This window comes from Carcharhinus amblyrhynchos, chromosome 9 (assembly GCF_965287045.1).
Source record: "Carcharhinus amblyrhynchos chromosome 9, sCarAmb.v2.hapA, whole genome shotgun sequence".
NCBI lineage: Eukaryota > Metazoa > Chordata > Chondrichthyes > Carcharhiniformes > Carcharhinidae > Carcharhinus > Carcharhinus amblyrhynchos.
The window spans coordinates 10493416-10518250 of record NC_137332.1 but is presented as its reverse complement, the minus strand read 5'-3'; the positions used below and the strand labels follow the sequence as shown (position 1 = coordinate 10518250).

General features: G+C 42.0%; 1 protein-coding gene and 1 pseudogene across 2 annotated transcripts in view; both read right to left on the bottom strand.

The window, feature by feature from the left end:
- Nucleotides 1–24835, bottom strand: part of usp33 (ubiquitin specific peptidase 33) — a 78725-nt gene that overhangs the window by 28483 nt on the left and 25407 nt on the right. For both annotated transcript variants that reach the window (XM_080195152.1, XM_080195153.1), the window contains exons 10-19: nt 24093–24171; nt 22129–22549; nt 20273–20413; nt 17471–17583; nt 10925–11097; nt 10732–10802; nt 9518–9551; nt 6808–6853; nt 5752–5932; nt 2517–2643 (exon numbers count right to left, since the gene is read on the bottom strand). In XM_080195152.1, the coding sequence (XP_080051278.1) occupies nt 2517–2643; nt 5752–5932; nt 6808–6853; nt 9518–9551; nt 10732–10802; nt 10925–11097; nt 17471–17583; nt 20273–20413; nt 22129–22549; nt 24093–24171 (1386 nt within the window). The remainder of the gene's footprint in view (nt 1–2516; nt 2644–5751; nt 5933–6807; nt 6854–9517; nt 9552–10731; nt 10803–10924; nt 11098–17470; nt 17584–20272; nt 20414–22128; nt 22550–24092; nt 24172–24835) is intronic.
- LOC145348214 (large ribosomal subunit protein eL37-like) lies at nt 12075–13392 on the bottom strand (annotated as a pseudogene).

Below are 24835 nucleotides of genomic sequence, written 5' to 3'. Positions count from 1 at the left end.
TACGAACTGCAGTATGTAAGCTCGATTGTACTCGGAGCTTTAAAATAGCATTTAAATATGGCATTCATCATTGTTATAGGATGCAGCACAAAAAGAATGTCACTGCACTGCACCACTTATATAAGTAGCTTGAGAATATACACGCACTGTTGATTTGACTTCAAACCAAAAATTCTTTTGCAAGTTGGAAATAAACAGGTTATATTTGTGAAGATTACGTTAATGATGAATTCCGCCTCAAGGCATTCCAATTCACAGCAGCTGCATATGAATTTGATCAGTTTATGCTGCAGAGCTACGTGGCAGATTCCAAGTGAATTTACATTGTAAAATTTGAGTTGCTGCAAGGCAAGCTGATTTCACAATTACCTAGCTTCTGCAGTGCGACCAATTGCAAATTGAATTGTCTGACCTTTATGCAGCAAATTCATAGCCTCTGACTTCCAAAACGGTCTTGCATAAACGTTTGGTGTTTGAATAAGAAAAGTGCAATAAACCTATTTTAACATAGTGTTTGGCAGCCCACTATACGTGTAACCAAGTCAGCTCGCTGCCAAAGTTTCTTGCAGGGAAAGAAGCATTGTAAACCTTTAATGTATGCTGCAGGGTGATTTTTATATGGATATAGAATGATGCCAAAACATAGACAAGCCAAATGCAGAGCCCCACTTTAAATTAGACAGCAACATTAGGACAAGCTTCAACTTAAAAAGGGCAGACAACTCTAATAGGAGGAGAACTTCATAAGCAGAGCTCAATCAATGGAACGGACCAAAGTTGCGTAGTAAAAGCAGAAACGCCAGAAACATTTAAGCAGCAGCTGGTTTCTGGGATGTGGAGGGTGGGTGGAAAGGGGAAGCAGACTTATGTTTGGCAGAGCTCTGAAAAACTAAATGTCCCACCTCAGCCACATCCACTATCTATGCATAGACAGTGCAGAAGAGACCCTTTGGCCCCTCAAGTCAACCGGCACATGGAAACACCTGACTTCCCATGTAATCTCATTTACCAGCACTTGGCCCATAGCCTTGAATGTTTTGACATGTCAAGTGCCCATCCAGGTACCTTATGAAGGATGAGAGGCAACCCGCCTCCACCGCCCTCCCAGTCCATTACAACCTTGGGTAAGAAACGCTTTTCCTTACATTCCCCCAGCTTCCTGCCCCTCACCTTGAACTTGTATCCCCTTGTGATTGACCCTTCAACTAAGGGAAACAGCTGCTCCTTAACCACTCTGTCCACACCCCTCAATTTCACGAGTGGCGGTTAGATCTTGCCCGTAGTTCAATCAAGATTTGCATGCTAAATGATGTATGCATCACACTTTATATCAGCAATTTTGTTTAGATTAAAAACATTGAGGTGAGAATCACACAACACAATAATCAAAATTGTGAATTAGTGTAGATCAACAATACATACATTTTGTTTAGGGACCATTCAGACTCATTTTACTTTTATTTTGAAAAAGGTTGACCATGAGGGAGGCAACGACAATTTCACAGAAGTTTTGATTTCACCATCTTGATCACACCACAAACATCAAAACAGATAACAAATCATTGCACTGAAGGAGGCAGCAAATAGCACAGGAGGTATGGGGCAAGGAGAAAAAACACAAACATTATAAAAACTGTCCAGCCAATGAATTATTTTGGATATACGGACAACTGAGCCGGAACGGCCAGCTAAGGGCAGGATTGAACACAGCAATCCCCACAAACACCAATACGATAATGGCCAGATAATCTGTTTTGTAATGCTGGTCGAGGAATAAATGTTTCATTGGGACACCAGGAGAACTCCTGAAGATAGGGTCATTTGAAAGAATGGATATGGTCTCTGTTTAATTCCAATTATGGTGGTGCTGGCCCAGATTTTGTGCTGAAGTCTCTGGATTGGGACTATATCTTGCAGCATTCTGACCAAAGACCAAAGTACAAGTGCTATTATAGAATCATCATTTACACCACAAAAATCACAAACAGGGTCACTAGGTTTCCTCAGCTAAATAGGACTGCATTGAATGGTTAGCACTGCTGCCTCACAGTGTCAGGGATGCAAATTCAATTCCAATCTTGAGTGACTGTCTGTGTGGAGTTTGCACATTCTCTCCATGTTTGCATGGGTTTCCTCCGGCTGCTCCGGTTTCCCCCCTCAGTCCAATGATGTGCGCATTAGGTTGACTGGCCATACTAAACTGCCCCTTGTTGTAAGGGGACTAGCAGGGTAAATATGTGGGGTTATAGGGATAGACCCTGGGTGGGATTGCTGTTCATGCAGGCTCGATGGGCCAAATAGTCTCCTTCTGCACTGTAGGGATTCTATGATTCTTCTATGAATGTTTGATGTTATGATTTGGGTGCCTAAAATTCAGATGATTAAATTTGAAAGTCATGAAACTGGCGGGGCTCGACCACTGGTTGGTAGGGCCTGGATAAGTCAAAATCTTTTCTTAATATGCAGGATGACAATTCTAAATGCTTTTTACAGAAAACAAAAAACAGCAGTCTTACCTGTAAAAGAGGACGTAAGCTTCCGCATTCTGCACGGTGGATTCAGACACTTCCATAACAGTCTGGTCATCAAATTCAAACCATCGATCATTCAGATTATTTAGGCAATAGGCTGTATAATGGCCACCTGAAGTTAATAAAAAAAACACAAACATCTGTAAAAGTATCCTGGATGAGTTGAATGATGCTATATTATAAATCAGGGCCACTGGCCTACAGTGACAAAGAATTATTACTGCATTGAGGATCCTTCAACAACATTTTAGAGGGATTGCAACAGTTCAAGGTGGCAGCTCACCACCACCTTATGGGCACCTCGGAATGAGCCATATATGCTGGCATAGCCAACAAAGCCCACATGCCATAAAATGAATTTTTAAAAAAGCCACCATTCCCCCACGAACAGCATACTGCAAACATATTCTCTCCCTTCTTCCCACGAATGGCAAAGGGATGATTCTTTCAGATAGCAGATTACAGAGTTATAACCTACCAGACCCGAAGAATTTAGATGAAGACCACCTTCTAGACTTTGCATCCTACCCATTAATTTATCTCCTTCGAGCACACATTTTAACCATCTGCAGTATCCTTTGGCGCTACCAGCTTCAACCAACATCTCTGACAATTCATTCCACAAGTGTTACCCTCTAGGTGAAAGCAAGTATGCTCACCAACTCACACCCCAAATCCATTTCTCTTCAACACATGATACAATAAATAGCTTGCAAAAGGTTGAACAAAAGCAATTGGGACTCAGGGATCTATACAAAGGAATGCTAAACATAAAAGGTAGGAAGTGATATGAAATTTGTACATGATATTTATTAAGTTCCAATTCAGCCACTGCATGCACTATTGTATCAGAGTTAAGGAAAATATACAGTAATTAAGTTATGAATACAGATTCAAAATAATTCAACGCTTTAAAAATGATGAAATCTTACAGGTGATGGACTGTTTCCAATGACTAGCAAAATCTAAAAACTGAATCATTAGGAGTTCAAGGGAGATGTTAGAAGAGGTATCATGTGACTATACCATCCTTTACCACAAGTTTGCTATTGGGACATGGGCTACAACAATTAAAATGGAGGGTGGTACAGACACAATGAACGAAACTCTCTGGAATTCTTATGCATCTACAAACCATATTTAACTACACCCTAATAAGAAAGCTTGGATTTATAAATCACTGACCATGTGACATTCTAAAATAGTTTACATAAGAACATAAGAAATAGGAGCAGGAGTAGGCCATCTGGCCCTTCGAGCCTGCCCCGCCATTCAATAAGATCATGGCTGATCTGTCGTGGCTCAGTTCCACTTTCCCGCCCTCTCCCCATAACCCTTAATCCCCTCTCTTATCAAAAACCCATCAACCCGCTTCTTAAAAATATTTAGCGAGGCAGCCTCCACCACTTCAACGGGCAGAGAATTCCAGAGATTCACCACCCTTTGAGTGAAGAAGTTCCTCCTCAACTCCGTTCTAAACCGCCCCCCCTTTATCTTGAGGCTGTGCCCCCTAGTCCTACTGTCTTTTTTGAGCGGGAAGAGTCTCTCCACCTCTATCCTATCCATCCCATTCATCATCTTATACGTCTCAATGAGATCTCCCCTCATTCTTCTAAACTCTAACGAGTACAAGCCTAGTTTATTCAGCCTCTCCTCATAGCTCAACCCCCTCAACTCTGGTATCAGCCTAGTAAACCTCCTCTGCACTCCCTCCAAGGCCAAAATATCCTTGCGCAGGTGCGGCGCCCAAAACTGCACACAGTACTCCAGCTGCGGCCTCACCAATGCCCTATACAGCTGCAGCAAGACCTCCCTACTTTTATATTCAATCCCCCTCGCTATGAAGGCCAGCATCCCATTCGCCTTCCTGACCACCTGCTGCACCTGCAGGCTGGGTTTTTGCGACTCCTGCACAAGGACCCCGAGGTCCCTCTGCACCGTCGCCTGCTGCAGTTTTTCGCCACGTAAGTAATAGTCCTTCCTACCATTCTTCCTACCAAAGTGGACCACCTCACACTTGCCAACATTAAATTCCATTTGCCATTTCCTGGCCCATTCGCCCAGCCTAGTTTAAAATCAGCCCAGTTTAAAATCAATTAAAGTGCTTTTGAAGCAGAATTACTGTTGAACTGTAGGAAACAAGGCAGTGAACTTATATTCAGCAAGGTCCAACAAACAGTAGTGAGATAAAGAACTAGTAATCTGTTCTATTATTATTGGTTGAAGAATAATGAGAACAAATTTGAATTATTTGGACAGTGAATAAAACTTTGAGAATAGCGTGAAGTTTATGGCTAAAAACAAAACTTTTGTTTTTTTTAAGGCATAAAAATCACTGTGTGAATAATATTCTGTAAATAGCAATCTGTCCTGGTCCTTCCATGCTGCCACTGTAGTTAAGAAAGCCCACCAACACCTCTATTTTCTCAGAAGACGAAGGGAATCTGGCACGTCCACTACAACTCTCACTAATTTTTATAGATGCACCATAGAATGCATCCTTTCTGGTTGTATCACAGTTTGGTATGAGTCCTGCTCTAACCAAGACTGCAAGAAATGACAAAGGGGTGCGAATATAGCCTATTATGCAAATCGGCCTCCCACCCACTGACTCTACATTTTCTGCTGCCTCGGAAAAACAGCCAGCATAATCAAGTGCCCCGCAGACCCCAGACATTTTCTCTTCCACCTTCTTCCTTTGGGGAGAAAGATATGAGGTCACGTACCAACCGACTCAAGAACAGCTTCTTTGCGCTGCCATCAGACTTTTGAATGGACCTATCTTAGATTAAGGTGATCTTTCTCTACAAACTTAGCTGTAATTGTAACACTACATTCTGCACCCTATACTTTCTTTCTCCCGTGTAGTCAATGAACGGCATATTTTGTCTGTATAGCGCGCAAGGAAGAATACTTTTCCAAAAACATAGGACAATAATAAATCAAATCAAACTGATCAATGCCAATTTAAGAACTTGTCAAGGGAAATGTTATTCGGCAGACAACTTAACTCTCCACTCTTCGAATAATAAAAGACATAAGACTTAATATTGCAATTGGATCATTAGAACAGGCAGATGAGACCTCGGTTTAGCATTCCATCTGAATCAAAATACACTGCCTTAACTTTAAAAACAAAATCGGTGTTGTAATAACCTCCACAACAAAGCTACAACCTAGTCAAAGGTATTACGTTAAAACAACAGTTTGCGATACTCACAACTGGCAGTACCATGATGGCAGATAATTGATAAAAGATTATAAGTCGTGACTTGAGAAGGGCTGTCTTTCGCGAGGAAGGGTTGAAGGTCAAGTCCTTCCAAAGGGAATGACACGTGGCTGTTGATTTTGGTGGAAAACATGAGCTCATGTCTGAACCTCTTCAAATGAATGCACAATATCTATAACAAAAAGGCATACAATGTGATAACTCAGTGCTCCAGTACAATTAATTAATTTAAAATGAAGTGATTTATATGGGCAAATATAGCAGATATATACAAATCAAGATCCCACAACAGGAGCTGTGAGGTAGAATCACAGAATCACTACAGGGCAGACGGAGACCATTTGTGGCCCACTGAGTCTGCATCGACCACAAGTCCATCCAGGCCTCATACCCATAACCCCACATATTTATCCTGCTAATCCCCCTGACACTAAGGGGAAATTTATTATGGCCAATCATAACCGCACATCTTTGGACTGTGGGAGGAAGCCGGAGCATCTGGAGGAAACCCACGTAGGCATGGGGAAAACATACATCTCCACGCAGTCACCCGAGGCCGGAATTGAACCCGTGTTTCTGGTGCTGAGGCAGCAGTGCTAACCATGGTACCACCGTGCCGCCCATGCTGATGTAAGCTGAGGCCGTTTAAATGTTATAGCCCTGGTATGGAGTTTGAAATCAACACTTCCTGACTCAATGGAACAATGTTCCCACCGCACCCCTCCTCTCTTAGCAGAATTAACTGCACCACCCAACTGGAAAATTGTCTGAGGCCAATGATTGAACCTTGGAATTTCTGGTCTGCAAGCTTACTGAGTGCTACGGTACCTCAACTCTATAGATCAGAAGATGAGTGCCTATTACATTCCCTTCAATACAAATATATCCCAGCAATTACATAATAGGCGAGGAAATCAAACTATCAGCCTTTGTTTGAAAGAGCAGCTCAGGATTCCCTAGAATGAATTATTGAAAGTTCAAAGAATTATTTGCTCAGGTTTTAAGAACGAACACATGGGATTTAAAATGATGATTGAAGAAGTTTACCTCCGGCAACTTCTGCACCTTGCAGAATTTCACTCCATTTCTCAATCTGCATAAAGAGAAGTTTTAAATTAACTGTACATTGCTGAGACTGGAAAGCACAAATTAGAAAAGAGCTATTTTGCACAGACCACACACAATCTACCGTTTGAGAGACTATCACCCAGTTCATAAGGGAAAGATCTGCACAGATACTCAGCCAATCCCCCATTTCCTCTCCAAAGTATTCAAACAGAGCAACAATGTATTAATTTATCCAAGTTACTTTAAACTTCAACCCAGGCAAGAAATGCACATCAGAAACATTCCCTGGACCCTACTGCCTCAAACCAAAAGGAACCATAGTAACCTGTGGAAAGCTTGATCACCTCAGTCTATACTTGTTGCTATTACTTTCAGTCCCCGTGATCTAACACCATTCTGAATTCTGTGAATAATAGCTGGACGTCTGCCTACAAGGTGGCTGTGTATGAGGAAGGTCATTTGTCACATCCTTGCTCATCCATTGGTAAAGAGTCTGCTGTACAGCTGAGTCTTAAATGGTCTTCAATCCTTGCCTCCACTATCCATCTGAAGTTAACTGCATGTGTCCAGTCTCGTGTGAAGATTTTCCTTATCTTGGTTTTCTTGATTTGCCAGTGTGAACCAATGTTCTCTTGTTTTATGATCACAAACTTGAGCTAGTATTTCACAGATACTGAGTGTTTTAAAATCCTTGTGCAACTACAATAACTTTGGCTGCACATTGTAGAAGAAGGCTGCAAATAGGATATGAAAGCATAAATCCAAGTTTTTGTTACATACTAATATTTAATGTTACGTTAATAATGTTGAAACTAATCAAAAATGGTAAGTAGAAGGAAAGGTGAAGGGCAGCATGGTGGCACATTGGTTAGCACTGCTGCCTCACAGCGCCAGGGACCTGGGTTCAATTTCCAGCTTGGGTCACTGTCTGTGTGGAGTTTGCACATTCTCCCTGTGTCTGTGTGGGTTTTTGTCTGGGTGCTCCGGTTTACTCCCACAGTCCATAAAATGTGCTGGTTAGGTGCGCTGACAGTGCTAAATTCTCCCTCAGCGTACCCGTACAGGTGCTGGAATGTGACGACTAGGGGATTTTCACAGTAACTTCATTGCAGTGTTAATGTAAGCCTACTTGTGACACTAATAAATAAATTCTAACAACTGTTGGAAAATCAGTAATATACCACAAAAGGCGGTTTGTTTTGCTGAAATCTAGACATTTGAACGGTAAACTATGAAAACTTCATGATTAATAGTTCCAAATGCAATTTGCATTAAAGTTTAAAAGTTACACAAAGATTTTAAAAATCCTTTTAGCTTTTGTGAGTAAATAGAGTTGCTCCTCTAAGGTTGATTTCTTCCAGGGCTCCCGGTTTTCCAATCTGGAGTTTCCCCAAAAGGTTACAAAGCTGAACGGCAATAAAATGCATAATTCTGCAGTGTCATCCCAAGATGGCAGGCTTCTCAGTTGAGTCAAATCTTCTACAGTTGAAGAAGGTGGCGCATAATTACCTTCTCAAGGCAACTTGACATGAGCAATCAATATTGGCCGTACTACAAATGCCCACATCCTGTGCGTTCAGCTGTCAAGACCTTAAGCTTTGGAATTTCCGCCCTAAACCTCGCCAATTCTTTTTTTTCCCTTGACATCTATGTCTTTGACCAAACATTTGGTTAACACCCTGTTATCATTTTATGCAGTTTGTTATCAAACGCTGAACCTGTTGCAATACCTTGGAATGTTTTGTATTAAAGGCATCTTATAAATTCATGTTATTTTTGTGGAGAATGAATATTTTAAGAGGTGACTTGGTGTACTGCCAGTGTTTTCTTTGTATTTCAGACTTCTGCTTTTTGCAGCCTTTTCTATTATGCTGCTGTGTCGCCAACAGGCGTTCCAGCCTTGAAGTATGCTCCTCATTGACCTCATTTCTTTTCTTTCTGTTCATGTTTGTTGCTGCACATCTTAAGCTTTAATGAAAAGTTACATAACCAGTGCATCATTAACCTGGCTTTTCTTTTTACAGGTCATAACTGACGTGCTGTGCTTTTATTTTGTTTAGTTTTCCCTCATGATGCCTTTCAGTTCTGACGCTACCCTACACATACCTGGTCACAATGGGTTGGGAAATGTATGAATAATCCAAGCTAAAATCCTGGCACTGCCTATTTAAACAGTACTGTGCATGCACCTCCACCACTCCACAGGCAGCCTACCACCACAACTAGTTCAAGGATTTCTAGTTTGGGCAATAAATTCTGGCCTTTCTCGGAATGTCCATACTTCAGAATGAATTTAAAAGCTCCAGATAATCAACAAAAGATGGCTTGATTATTACTCATTAAAAGCCAATGACCCAAGTTCAGAATGACTATAGCAAGAAGTCTCACGATACCGGGTTAGTCCAATGGTTTATTTGGAATCACGAGCTTTTGGAACACTGTTCCTTCATCACCAGCAGGAAGGAGCAGTGCTCCGAAAGCTTGTGATGCCAAGTAAACCTGTTGGACTTTAACCTGGTGCTGTGAGACTTTTTACTGTGCCCACACCAGTCCAATGCCGGCATCTCCACATCAGAATGACTATAACGTCAGAACACTGTTGAACGAGATGCACAAATGTTTAATATAAATCTAATCATTCAAACCAGACCAAAGACAGAAACCAGACGGAAACATACACTGTACTCACTTTTTACACTTCTCACAGCTGTACATGTTATCACCTGTAATATTATAAAATAATTTTACAAAGGATATAAACAGAATGGTGTGCAACAAAGCAAAACACTGATTCAACAAACTTCCTCCCATTTGCCATTTGGAAACAATCACATCCCGGTTTTGAAAACTGCCAGATTTTACCATCCACTCAATTGGTACAAAACTTTATGTGCCTAGAGTCATTATGGCACAGGAGACCTTTAGCCCATTAAGACCATTTCAGATGAGTACAGTAAATCCAGTACAGTTTGTAAAGTTACATCAAGCTATAATTGATCTCACTTTGACCTAATGTAAACAGATGTGCGTGGTGCCCATTGAAACTACCAGATTGTTGTAAAAACACTATCTGGTCCTCTGTCATTTAGGAAAACTCCTTTAAAAAGTACCTGGATCTTCACCTCAAGTGCTTTAAAGCTGTGGGGCTATGGGTTGGGTGCAGGGAGGTGAGATTAGAAAGGGTACTTGAGTGCCTGCAAGCTGGCATGGACAAGATGGGCCAAAAGGTTTCCTTCTTTGCTGTAATTTTCCTATGGTTCTATGGAAAGAAAATTTGCCATTCATACCTGGTCTGGCCTACATGTGATTCCAGACCCACAGCAATGTGGTTGACTCTTAGCTCTGAAATGGCCTAGCAACCTTATAAATTGAACTTATGGAAGACAGCACACCACCATCTCCTCGAGCAGTATTGGAGATGGGCACTAAATGCTGGCCTTACTATTGAAGCTCACATCCAATGAATGAGAAAAATACAAAATTTTCCACAAAACCTTTTCAACAGCATCTCTGGATGGCAAGGAGGAGAAAAAAATATTTTTTTCTTCCCCCAGAGACATAAAGGCTGATTGCATCACACCCAGTTCCTCTTCAAATGAGGGCAGAACATGATCTGATTTACCAACATTCCAGTCTGTAGGACACAGTATGATGCTAGACTGCGCTTTGATATACCAGCCCACTTAAGTCAACGTAACCACAACTTGTTTTCAAATCACAACATGTTCTTTGATACAATCTTTGTTTATTTTTGAGTGTCACAGCAAGTGTATTGTGCTATATTACAAAGTTACTGTAATTTTTTTCATTTAACATGACATACAGAGACCATTATGTCTACCCCACATTTTATCCCCCCCCGCCAGTAAAAGTATTTTAATTGCATTCAGGATCCTTACACACCTTTAAGTTCATCCCTAGCGAAAAAGGCAGCCAGGCAATCCTGCAAAGATACCACAGGGCCCCAGAACCAACTACAAGATAAACACAGAAATATTAATTTCAAAAGGCTACAACTGCATTGCTCCCACGGAAGCAGCTTTGAGATGTTTTAATTAAACTTTTATTTCCCTCCCTCCCTATGTTTGACACGCACCTTTTAATGTACTCCATGACATACGCGATCCAACCTTGTGGAGTGTATGCCTCACCACATGATCCTGCTTTCACCAAGGACATTTGGTGACTTGAGGAGTGTAGCTTGGCCAGGTCTTCTTTACCTGGGATTGGCAGAGAGAGATCCTGAAAGGTCTCCAAGGTAGTAGACACCTACAGGCAAAGGAACCCAGACAGGAAAAAAGCCAGAGGTTTGAAAAAAAGCAAAAACTGAATAAGAAAATGAACAGATGCCACAGTTACATATTAGGATTGCCAAGAAAAGAGACAAGATACCATTCTGGTCATAGACTGCTCGTCAGTACTGATGTAGCTCAGAGAGGTGACTAGGAAGCAGCTGTGTCCCTTGGTTGAGAGGTCAATCATGAGGGGGCCAACTTTAGGGTAAGGGAAGGCGATTAAGGGTTTTTGAGAGAAAACTTCTTCACTCAGAGGGTGGTAGATTGTCCAATGTATTGCCTGAGAAGGAGTGGAGGCCAGAAACCTTACAACCTTAAAAAAAGGTTTGGATAAGCACTTGAAATCTCATAACAAACAAGGATATGGAACAACTGTAGGAAAATAAGATTAGTGGTAGTTATTGTCAGTGCAGACTTGATGGGCCAAAGGCCTTTTCCGTGCTGCTTGCCACTATGGCAATGACTCTGTAATATATATCATTCTCTGATGTGCACACTAACACGCACAGCTACCGCGATATGATGGGATGGCAGGATCAAAATATTGAATTTGATTTTTTAAATTGAATTTTTTTTTTATTAGTGTCACAAGTAGGCTTACATCAATATTGCAATGAAGATACTGAGAAAATCCCATTAGTCACCGTACTCCCAGCATCCGTTTGGGTATGTGGAGGGAGAATTTAGCATGGCCAATGCACCTAACCAGCATGTCTTTTGGACTGTGGGAGGAAACCAAAGCACCCAGAGGAAACCCATGCAGATACAGGGAAAACATGCAGAATCCACAAAAACAGCGACCCAAGCTGGGAATCGAACCTGGATCTCTGATGTTGTGAGGCAGCAGTGCTAACCACTGTGCCACGCTAATGATCAGATGAATGGTGAAGCAGGCTCAAAGGACCGAATAGCCTACTCCTGCTTCTATTTTCTAGGTTTGGGCAGCTACTATTACAGAGGCAACCAAAACAAAAAGGCAGGGGCCAAGAGGCTATCAGCCAAATATGCTAACTACTAATGCAAACAGGAGATGCTAAATGATTGCACTCAAATTGTGTACTAAAGCTTATAATTTAATGATTTATACAGCAACTAATTTCATCCCTTCCCAACATGTAACATTTTTGCATCCTTAATATCTGCTTGGACTGTTTACCTGGATTTTTTTAATACAAGAAAGGTACATTGCACACTAAGCATGATGCAATTAATGTACAGAATTCACTGTGCTGAGCAATCAAGCACCTCCCTTTCACAAGCAACATCAGCATCAATGCCAAGCAATCCCAAGAGCAAATGACTGATTATTCCTACCTGCATAGAAACCAGATTTTCACAGATTCTGTGACCGTATGCAAAACTGAGCAGTAAATTACAGTCCACGTGGTACCTGCATACATCATGCATCAAGTACCTTAATCCCACTTCATATTGTACACAGTGCACAGCTCTCCCTGGGTCACATCAACAGGATCACTTAAACCCAATTTCATGATCATTGTTACATCATTAAGGTACCTCAAACTCTACTCTAAACACCTGCTGAGTGATGATATGCAACTGCTCCTAAATTACAGGTGACCACCCACTTGACAATTACTTTTAAATACACTCACACAAGGTGGTGGTTTGGCCCAGCAGAATCCAGACAATTTACAATACAGGAGTTACCCAAGTTACAACAAAAGACTAAGTCAATCTGTCCCAGCCAAGCTATTTAGATTTTAGCTCAGTTTAATCTGGCCAAGGATAATGATTAATTTGGTAAAATAAATCCAGTCCTTCTAATTAAAAGCAATCTTATACAAAACAGAGGCAGCAGATTTCTGCACTCATCAGCAGGATTGCATACGGTTTGGTTGAGCTTTCCAAACCATAGCCTTGTTTGTTGATACACTGGTAGTTTATGCAGTGCAGGAGGAAGCCATTGTGGAACGTCTGGGTTTTGGGGTGGTCCCTCTGCAGAATCCTTTCCTGAATCTGCGATACACCATCTTCAGATGCTGCCTGCAGCAATTACGTTTCTCCTTTTGTGTTTAGCACTCCAGTCATACTTCCCCTTTCTCTTGGCAGGGTAGGCACATTTACCGCAGGTTGATTTCTGCAGGCGAAGTGCTTTAGCCCCACATCACCGGCAGAGTGTGGGGGTCTCGTTCTGCCTCTTAAGTGACGATGTCCCATCGTCATTGTCACTGCGCTCGAGAGCTAATAGGAGCCAGGATTCTATAAGCACAGGAACGAACGCACATGACCTTGGTGTTATTTGCATCCTGCTTTAGCCAAGTCAGCTAAGTTTGCTCCTTGTCATTCCATTCGAGAGCCAAACAGTTCGCTTTTCAGGTCTCAGAAGTTAAGATTTTCTACTTATTCTTCAGTAGATTAGGTTCAATCAAATAGCTAGTTTGAGGACAGAGTGTTGCCATGGTTACTCACAGGATTAATCTGGTACATGGAATAACCAATTTTGAATTGGACAGTTTGGTTTATGGATGGCCAGCAAATCTGACAATTGAAAACCAGACAAGGAGTAAAGCAAATCGATAAATCTGAACAGAAAGAAAATATATGTGATCCTAGGTTATATCAATAAGGACACAAAGTACAAGAACTAAAGATGCAATGCTAAACCGATGCAAATCAGGAGTTTGATCAGTTAGAATACTAAATGCAGTTTGGGCACTCTAGGAGCACAGGCCATTCAGCCCCCGCAAGCTTGCTGTACCTTGCATATCTCTCGCTCAACGAAGGGAGACAGCACAGACAAACCTGGATGAGCATGGGAGAGACAGAACAGGAGAGAGCGTGTGGTTGGGAGAAGTGAATTCCAGATCTGCATGAAAGTTCTTCCTGGTTCACTTATAAATAGGTCAGCCTCCTTCAGTCCTGGAACTGCCTCACTAAAAGCACTCTGGGTGTACCTACACCAGATGGACTACAGCAGTTCAAGAAGGCAACTCACCACCACCTTCTCAAGGGCAATTAGGGATGGATAATAAATGCTGGGCTAGCCAGCTAAGCTCACATCCCATGAATGATTAATTTAAAAAGGGTCTTATTTTATCATACCCACTTGCTCTGGATCACCTCTGGATTACAAAAGATAGATTTTCTGCTTTAGCTGCATTAACCCTAAATCTATCTAAATGATAGGGTTAATCGTTTAAAATTATTTTTTTAAATACCTGTAACATTCAGTGAAATTGCACCACTGCACCTTCAAAAGATCATTTCCTGAGGAGTAGTTCTAAATACAGAACACAGTACTCTAGCTCGCTACAACTGTAAAAGATGTTAAGACCATGAAGGGGATGCAAAGATGATTCACTACAGTACCACTGATGAAAAGCTTTGTTAGGGGGGCTTTGGACAAACTTGGGCTCCTTGTATTAAAACAGAATAGGCCAACTGAAATGACAGCACTTTTCAAAAGCATGAAAGACTTTGATACTGTAAATTGGAACAGAAAACGTATCCAGATTAGCAAGGACATGGAAACATAGAAAACAGGAGATGGGCATTTGGCCCATTGAACCTGCTTCATCATTCAACATGATCATGGCTAATCCTCTAACTAATGCCTACACTCCCCCAGTATCTCTTGATGACTTCAGCGTCTAGTGATCTATTTCTTTCTTAAATACATTCAGTGATTTAGTCTCCACAGCCACAGTGGTAGGGCATTCCACAGGTTCACCACCCTTTGAGTGAAGAGGTTTTTACTCATCTCAGTCCAAAATGGCGTACCCCATATCCTGGACCCATGACCCTTTGCTCTGGGCCCTCCAGTTGAGGGAAACATCATCCTTGCATCCAGTCTGTCTAGCCCTGTCAAACACCCCACCCACACATCTCAATATGCGGGAATTCAGCAGTGCTTTCTAATGCAGTTAAACTTAGATAGGCTGAAAGCTGGCAAGAGGATTCCAGCCTGCAATTGTCAAAAGAACAACAACAAAAACTGGAGAAAGGAAAGCACAAGGTCCATTTGTAGTATTAGGTCCCTCCAAGCTGTGACAGAACATAGAACACTACAGCACAAACAGGCCCTTCGGCCCACAAGTTGCGCCGATCACATCAACACCTACCAATCCATAGACCTATCTATAACCCCCAATCCCATTAAATCCCATATACTCATCCAGAAGTCTTTTAAAAGACCCCAGCGAGTTTGCCTCCACCACCACTGACGGCAGCCGATTCCATTCACTCACCACCCTCTGAGTGAAAAACTTACCCCTAACATCACCTCTGTACTTGCTTCCCTGCACCTTAAATCTGTGTCCTCTTGTAGTGACCATTTCAACCCGGGGAAATAGCCTCTGAGAATCCACCCTATCTATTCCTCTCAACATTTTATACAAATATCAGGTCGCCTCTCAACCTACGCCTCTCCAGGGAGAAGAGTCCCAGCTCCCTCAACTTATCTTCATAAGGCATGCCTCCCAATCCAGGCAACATCCTTGTAAATCTCCTCTGCACCCTTGCAATAGCTTCTACGTCCTTCCTATAATGAGGCGACCAGAACTGCGCACAGTACTCTAAGTGGGGCCTGACAAAGGACTTATAAAGTTGCAGCATTACCTCCTGACTCCTAAACTCAATCCCTCGATTAATGAAGGCCAGTACACCATATGCCTTCTTGACCACATCCTCCACCTGCGAGGCCGATTTAAGAGTCCTGTGGACCCGGACCCCAAGATCCTTCTGCTCTTCAACACTGCTAAGACTCCTGCCCTTGATAGTGTACTCGTTCATCCCATTGGTCCTGCCAAAACGGACCACTACATATTTATCCGCGTTGAAGTCCATCTGCCACTTGTCCGCCCAGTCTTGCATCCTATTTGTCCTGCTGCAACTTCTGACATCCTTCCAGACCATCCACAACCTTCGTGTCATCGGCGAACTTACTAACCCATCTCTGCACTTCCTCATCTAGGTCATTTGTGAAAATGACAAACAGCAAGGGTCCTAGAACAGATCCCTGGGGCACTCCACTGGTGACTGACCTCCATGCAGAAAAAGACCCATCCACAACCACTCCCTGCCTTCTGCAGGCAAGCCAGTTCTGGATCCACAAGGCCAAAGCCCCTTGGATCCCATGCCCTCTCACCTTCTCAAGAAGTCTTGCATGGGGGACCTTATCAAACGCCTTGCTGAAGTCCATGTACACCACGTCCACTGCTCTTCCTTAGTCAATGTGTTCAGTCACATTTTCAAAGAACTAGGCTCGTAAGGCACGACCTGCCCTTGACAAAACCATGCTGACTATTTCTGATCATGCTAAACCTCTCCAAATGCTTATAAATCCTGTCCCTCAGAAGCCTCTCCATGAGCTTACCAACCACTGAGGTCAGACTCACCGGTCGGTAATTTCCCGGGCTATCCCTTGTCCCTTTCTTGAAAATAGGAACCACATCCGCAATCCTCCGGAACCTCTCCCGTCTCCATCGACGACGCAAAGATCATCACCAGGGGATCTGCAATCACCTCCCACAGTAACCTGGGGTACATCCCATCTGGTCCCGGCGACTTGTCTATCTTGATAGAATTCAAAAGTTCGAACACATCCTCTTCCTTAATATCCACATACTCAATCTTTTCCATCTGCTGTAAACCTGTAGCAAAATCTCCCAGATCAGTTTCCACTGTGAATACTGAGGCAAAGTACTCATTAAGCGCCTCTGCCATTTCTTCTGGTTCCACACAGACCTTTCCCCCTTCACCTTTTATAGGTCCTATCCCTTCTCTTCTCATCCTTTTACTTTTCACATATTTGTAGAAGGCCTTGGGATTCTCCTTAATCTTACCCGCCAAGGCCTTCTCATGACCCCTTCTGGCTCTCCTAATTTCCCTTTTAAGCTCCTTTCTACAATCCTTATACTCCTCTAGATCCTTAACACCTCCTAGCTCCCTGAACCTTTTGTACACCTTCCTTTTCTTCCTGACTAGGTTCCCCACAGCCTTCGTGCACCACGGTTTGCGCAACCTACCAAAACCTCCTTGTCTCATTGGAACATTGTCGTGCAGAGCTCCAGACAAACATTCCTTGAATATCTGCCACCTTCCTTCTGTACTTTTCCCCAAGAATGCCTCCTTCCAGTTTATTTGTCCAATTAACTGCCTGACGTCTTCGTATTTCCCCTTACTCCAGACAAACACCTTCCTAGCCTGCCTGATCCTATCTCGTTCCAATGCAATTGTGAAGGAGATAGAATTATGATCACCATTCCCAAGATGCTCTCCTACCGAGAGAGGCTACATACTGCAAACAAGTTTACCAAATTCAGTATTGCTGAACATAAACTGCAAGTTGTATTGGATGGAGTTGCCACTAGTTGCACACTTACCCGATCGCAAGTCAAACACTGTACTGAGCTCATAATAGTGCCGTCAAAGACATCCGAGATAACACTTCTGTACTTCACCTGCTTCCTTTTTTTAAGAGGCGTGAAGGAGACAACTAAAATACGAAAGTAGAAAACAAACACGAAAAGAATGTCAATGTGAAGTAATCCAAATCAAAATGATTTTAGGAATTGCACATTTAAATAATAAAACAGACTCTTTACTCCACTTGCTTTGGTTGGGTAAAAAGAGGCCACTACTGAGAGACTTAGTTTCAGAAAGATTTCCCTTTCACTTCTGTGGGCTCAAATCTGAGATGGGCAAGAAGAAAATCTCTGCAGTACCCATGAAGAGACCTTGACCAGTGGCACACCAAATCCATAGTGGGAGCGGGTTCCCAGCAGAAAACTGCCTCTAAGTTAGCAATTCTACTCTAAGCATGGAAACCGAAAATTGTTGCAGTGCAGTTGGGGGTACCTGTGAAGTAGTAGCTGAAGTCAGAGCAGAGTGAGGAGGGGTACTAATCTGCAATCAAACTGTGGTAATACTTGATCTGGAAGTGCTCGGTGCTCCAAGAAAAAACTCATGGAGTAACAGCACAAAATTTCACGAAGGAAACTAAAAGCCAGATTGTTGCATTTTCCCCTTTTGAAGTAAACAGAACTTACTGTATTCAAAAGAGAAAATGCTGGAAAATCTCAGCAAATCTGGCAGCATCTGTAAGGAGAGAAAAGAGCTGATGTTTCAAGTCCCGGTGATCCTTTGTTGCATTGTTAGTCACTGTATAAACATACCTGGCAGCAATAATCCACATGGTCCAGATCCATCCATCCTTTACTTTTTTTAATCAAACAGCATAAAAATCATTCAACCATCATTGCCGAATAAAGATACCTGCTTCAAATCGTTCCTATTATTTATTCTGAAATTCAGGGATTAAATCAGGACACATGCTGAGATAAGCATCAAAATGACTGATTGCCTCTCTCCCTTTCCTAAAGATACAAATGTCATGATGGAATACAATTCACAAGTGCCAACAGCCCTCATGAACCTCAATGTGTGTTAAATTTAATCAGGCCAATTACCTCCCCATCAGACTATACTCTATCATCGGCAAAGTGAAGGAAGGTGTTGGTGTCAATGGCATCAAGCAACATTTGCTCAGCAATAACCTGATCACCAATATCAATTCTGGGTTCTGTCAGGACCATTCATCTTCTGACTTTATCACAGCCTTGGTCCAAAAATAGATAAAAGAGCTGAACTGACTGTTCTCGACATCAGGGCAGCATTCTACTGCCCTTGCAAAACTGAAGCCAATGCGAATAATGGGAAAACTGATGGATTGTGATTTTTGGAGGCCAATAATCTCAGTTCAGGATATCTTATTGAAGTTCCTCATGGTAGTATCCTAGGCCCAAACATGCTTCATCAAGGTCAGAACTGGGCATGGTCACTGATGATTATAGTGTTCAGTACCATTCATGACTCCTAACTGTACCTCCATGCAGCAAAACCCTGAACACAATATCCAGACTTGGTTTGATAAGTAGCAATAATATTCATGCCACACAAGTGCCAGACAATGACCATCTCCTCTTGACATTCAATTACAATACCATCACTGAATTCCCCACTAACAATAATCTGGGGCTTACTATTGACCAGAAACTTAAATTTAACCAGATTAATAGTGTAAAGACTAACTGCTACTACAGCACCTCAAAGGCTGGGAATTCTGCAAAGTATAACTCACCTCCTGACTCCCCAAACCTGTCCATCATCAAAAAGGTATAAATCAGGAGCACGATGGAAGGTTCTACACTTGAGTGGACGAGTGCAATACCCAAGAGGTTTGGCATCAACCAGAATAAGATAACCTGCTTGATCAACACCTCATCAGCCACACTAAACATCCACTCGCTCCACCATCATTGCACAGCGACAGCTGTGTGTACCATCGACAAGATGCATTGCAGCAACTGACCAAGCCTCCTGAAACAGCACCTTCCAAACCCACAACCGCTGCCACTTAGAAGGACAATGGCAGCAGACACATGGGAATTCCCCTTAAAGCCACCCACTCATCCTTACTTGTAAATATATCACTTGCTCCTGGGACAAAATCCTGGAATTCCCTCTAACAGCAATGTGGGTGTACCTACATCCCAGGGGCTGCAGCAGTTTGAGAAGGCAGCTCACTACTACCTTCTCAAGAGCAATTTTTGATGGGCAACAAATGCTGATCTATAATGCAGACATTCCATGAAAGAATAAGAGAGAGCTCTACAAAGCCCAGTCTGATGGATCAGCACTGGGAGCTTCATCCAATTTCCTCTCCCCCAATGCAAACTTAGCTTAAAAGTGCTTATGGATTTCCATTTATTGCCTCAAATCAGCTCATCCGGAGAGGCAGGAATCTTTGATTTGAAATTTATTTATTAGTCACAAGTAGGCTTATATTAACAGCGCAATGAAGTTACTTCAAAAAATCCCGTAGTCGCCACATTCCGGCACCTGTTTGGGTAAACCAAGTGAGAATTTTGCATGGCCAATGCACCTAACCAACACATCTTTGGACTGTGGGAAGAAACTGGAGCACCTGGAGGTAATCCACACAGACACTGGGAGAACATGCAAACTCCACACAGTGACCAAAGCTGGGAATCAAACCCGGGTCCTTGGCGCTATGAGTCAGCACTGCTAACCACTGTGTTGCCCAGTTACAGCTCAGTACAAGTAGGCTGCGATCCCACCCACTGAGGGATAACATCCGTAATGATTTTCAGTTCGGAGCATACCTTTTTTATGTGAGGAAACAAGACCTCCCCACACTGAAGTGGATCTGGGTGGACTGCTGGATAGCCTGGAATTTGCTGTTTCATCGGATATAGGACTGCTAGGTCTTGAGGGACTGCGTACAGGCATATCAGAGGCAACTTCTAAAACAGGAAGAAAAATGTCTTAATTATACTGTACTTGAAAGTAATTTGATTATACTCTGTAGTTAGTGCCATAGTCCACAAATTTGTCTTGTGCTTGATAAAATGATGTGAACATGAGCATTGAAGGAATATTAGATTTCTGCCAACAATATAAAGGTGAAGGCAGAGAAAAGCAGAATTTGGAAGACTGCAGGAGATACAAAGCAGGTTAGGGGGCGGGCAGATATGTGGCAAATGCAGTTGAGGAGCACTCACCTGGGAGGTAGTTTTAAAAGGATAGGAGATGGAAAGAAATGTCAAGTGCAGAAAATAAAAGTTTGGCACAAAAACCATTCAGGAGTTCAATCATTTTGAGACACCAAGAAATGTTGATACATGCCCAAGCCTGGCCATCATTGGCAGCTGTGCTTTGAGCTACCTAGGCCTCAGGCTTTGGAATTCACCCCATCCCTCTTCATCTCTTCCATTATTTTTTGGTCAGATGAGCCATGAAGTGCATATTATTATGTTAAAGGCGCTCCAAATGACTCAATACGAATACAAATGACTTGGAGGGGATGCCATTCCCATACAAACCTGCTTCCATTGTTGTTCTAGGCATTAGAAGTTTGAGTGGTGTTACAGAAAAGTGGCCGATTTGAAAAAGTCAGGCATTTTTAATATCTAAAATTAGTGTTCAAAATGGATAAATTGTGAAAGATCAACATTAAAGCAACTGAAATTAGGAAATGTTAGAAGGAACATTTTTAATGCCAAGAATCATTTGGACATTAAACACATAGCTGTTGAATCAAGCAACGTTTGAGAGGGAATCTGATTAGCATTTCAGAGAGAAAAAATATTAAAGATACAGAAACAGTGGAAGGAAATAGACTGGGGCAAAAGCAGAACATGCTGGAAAATCTCAGCAGGCCTGACAACATCTATGGAGATGGAATAGAGCTGTTTCCAGTCTGGATGAGCTGCTCTGTTGAAAGGTCATCCAGACTTGAAACGTTGTCTCTACTCACTCTCCACAGATGCTGTCAGGTCTGCTGAGATTTTCCAGTATTTTCTGTTTTGTTTTCGATTCCAGCATCTGCAGTGTTTTGCTTTAATGAAATAGAATGGAATATCGATGTGATGGCAGCCTTAGTGAAGGTATGTTGGGGAAAATGTCTCCTGTGCTAACTTAAGGTTCCAAGAACACGCAAAGACATCAGTGGCTCTGAGATCAATAATCCAGGAAGGAGAGGATAGAAGCAATAACTAGCCAGACACAATCATATCAGCTGATATATGAAGTAAATGACCATTCAGGTTGCACAGCAGTAAGCCAGAAAACTCAATAGAGCAACATGCTGTCCAAATCTGCTGTTAATATGTCTACATCGACAGGGATGAAGTAGAAAAGGTCGAGAGCTTCACGTTTTTAGGTGTCCAGATCACCGTGTCCCGGTCCCCCCATGTCAACACTATAGTTAAGAAAGCCCACCAATGCCTCTACTTTCTCAGAAAACTAAGCAAATTTGGCATGTCAATAACAAGTCTCACCAACTTTTACGGATGCATCATAGAAAGCATTATTTCTGGTTCACCCTCATTTTTAAACAGAAATCCTCCAGTTATGAATGGCAAGGTTATCCAACTTTAGATGAAAGATTGAGAACTGCTTAGTACAAACAGGAGAAAAGGATAAATTCTCACACCGTAAACAAGAATTCCCTGGTTACCTGGTAACCTGCTTTGTATCTGCACTTTGACTGTCCCATCACAGTCCACCATTTGATCAGCACCTGGTGAAGTGTCCGTGTCTTTATCCAAATCATCTCCTGAGTTGGACCTATAAAGCTTATGCAGCAGATTCCTCTCTCTTTGCCAGCCTTTAGCAGATGCGAGGTTCTTCACTTCTTCATGCATTAGCATCTCTGCGTCCGGGCTATCTTCTGTCGACATCTTCGAGTTGGTCTCGGGATCAGCCTTGTCGCTGCTAGTGCATGAATCACAGGACTGAAATTCATTATCCGAGAGGTTTTCTTCTTCCATTTGTTCTTCCATGGTTACACATAGTGCATCTTCAATGTGTTCTATAACTTGTTCCTTCAACTCTTCATGAAGCTGATCCATCAAACAACGCAAAAACTCCTGCGCATCCTGGAAAGAGAGAAACAACAGCACCTTAACTTCCAGCAAATCAGAACTACTGTTTAAGTCTACAAGATGGTAACTTGAATCAGCAATTCAAAATTCTAATAGAAATTGCAACAAAACATCCTCAACCTGAAAAGTTAACACACTCGCTCCTTCTAACTACCTGAGTATTTCCAGCATTTTTCGTTTATAGTATGCTGTCTTTGTACAAAGGTGACTTGTTCTTTATATTTTAATCACAGAACATGTAAAATGTTAATCTTTAATAGAATAAACCATCAACACGAGTTACGGATGCATTATTTGTCAAAAATAAACTGGATCTCAACAAAACTAAGACCACAGTCAGGAGACAATAAAGCTAATTGCCACAGATTAAATATACGCACACAGCAACAGAATTCAGCCACTCATCTCCCATCAGCTTGCTCGCCCATTCAATTAGATTATTGCTGATTAGAAAATGTTACAGCACAGAAAGAAGTCATTTTGTCCATCATGTATGCTCTATTAAGGAGCTATGTAATTAGGCTCACTTCCTCCCCACTCCTAGAATCAGAAACCTACAGGGCAGGAGGCCACTCGGCCCATCAAGCCTGCTCCAACCACAATTCCACCTAGGCCCTATCCCAATAACCCCATGCATTCATCTTAGCTAGTCCCCCTGGCACTAAGGGGCAATTTAGCCTGGCCAATTCACCCAACTCGCACATCTTTTGACATCTCCGGATGCTCCAATTTCCTTTGGAGGAAACCCATGCAGATAGAGAGAACGTGCAAACTCCATACAGACTGTGACTCAAACTGGGAATCAAACGCAAGTCCATGGCACTGAGGCAACAGTGCTAACCACTTTACCACCATGCCATCCTCTTTCCCCAAGCTTTGCAAATTTCTCCTTTATAAAAAACCCAACTCCCTTTTTAAAGATACTATTAAATTTTGCCCTTTCAGGCAGCACATTCCAGATTATGATAACTCAGTAGGTTAAATAATATGAAGTCAGATTATATACAAAGCAGTAGGTATGTAGTGCAGTTGTGCTCAACTTAATATGGTTGCAAAATCAATGGTACCATTGGTAAATCAAAGATTTAGAAAGACTTCAGCATGAAAAGAGAATATAACCATTTGTGAGTGATCAAGACCAAAGAGACTAGGGTAAAGGTGAAGCTTATGTGCTAGGAAGCATGGTTACTGAATTAAATTCTAGACAGTTGCTTTGAGAAAAGTTGAGAGAATTGGAATAAATTTTGGGTATGTTAGAGTGAGTTTCAGGTGATGCGGCAGTGAACTGAAACTGGATGAAGTTGACCATTTGATCACCCGATTAAGACCAGCTGATTTTATACAGATGTGGAACTGAATTTGGGATCATCCTTCCTGATCTCTAACGTAGGTACTTCCTTCACACCAGGGAACAGCTGATTTTTTTTCTTTTCGCTTCCAAATAGGTTAAATATATTGTGGGCTTGTAACTGAACATTTTTTTTAAACAACACAAAAACAAATTCACAGTGAAAATAATCAGCAGTAGAAAACTCACCTGTTGAGAATATCCCCGAAACATTGGGTTCACAGTTTTAATTCCCTGGAACAGACTTGTAGGTATAACGTAGCTGGGGCTGGAGAAAGGTCATCAAATTATAAAGAATAACATTGTTAACAAAGTTGAATTTTAAAATTGACATCTTGGTAAAATTATACTGAGCACACCAGGTGTACAAGTTTCAAGTATCATTTCAAACATACAAAGGTATCCCAATGCAAACTTTTTTTTTTACACAGTGTATTGACAAGCATGCATCACAGTGAATGACTTACATATGGTCCATCAGATCAATAGCCTTCTGATGTTCACAATAGGCAAAACAATCATAGAATCCCTACATGGCAGGAGGCCACCATTTGGTCCATTGAGCCGACTGCCCGACTGACCACATATAACCAGCCAGTGTTTCCAAAATTCAGAACATGGTGTCTAACATTCAGATGTGATTCTGCCTCAGACAGAACTTGTTGAACAATCCCGAGTATGCTAATAATTACATTAGCAACCAAATTAGGATGATCAGTCAGGTTTGCAACGTGGCTCACTTATACTTGCTGGGAGCTACAGATATTCATACAAAAGGACATGCATTCTCCAGGCAAAAAGGGAATATGTACAAGCATTGTGCTTTTTTCCAATTAAACAAAAGCATGGGGGACAACAGTATCTTGGTGCATTCTCCACAGTAACACATAAGGACATAAGAACATAAGAAATAGGAGCAGGAGTAGGCCATC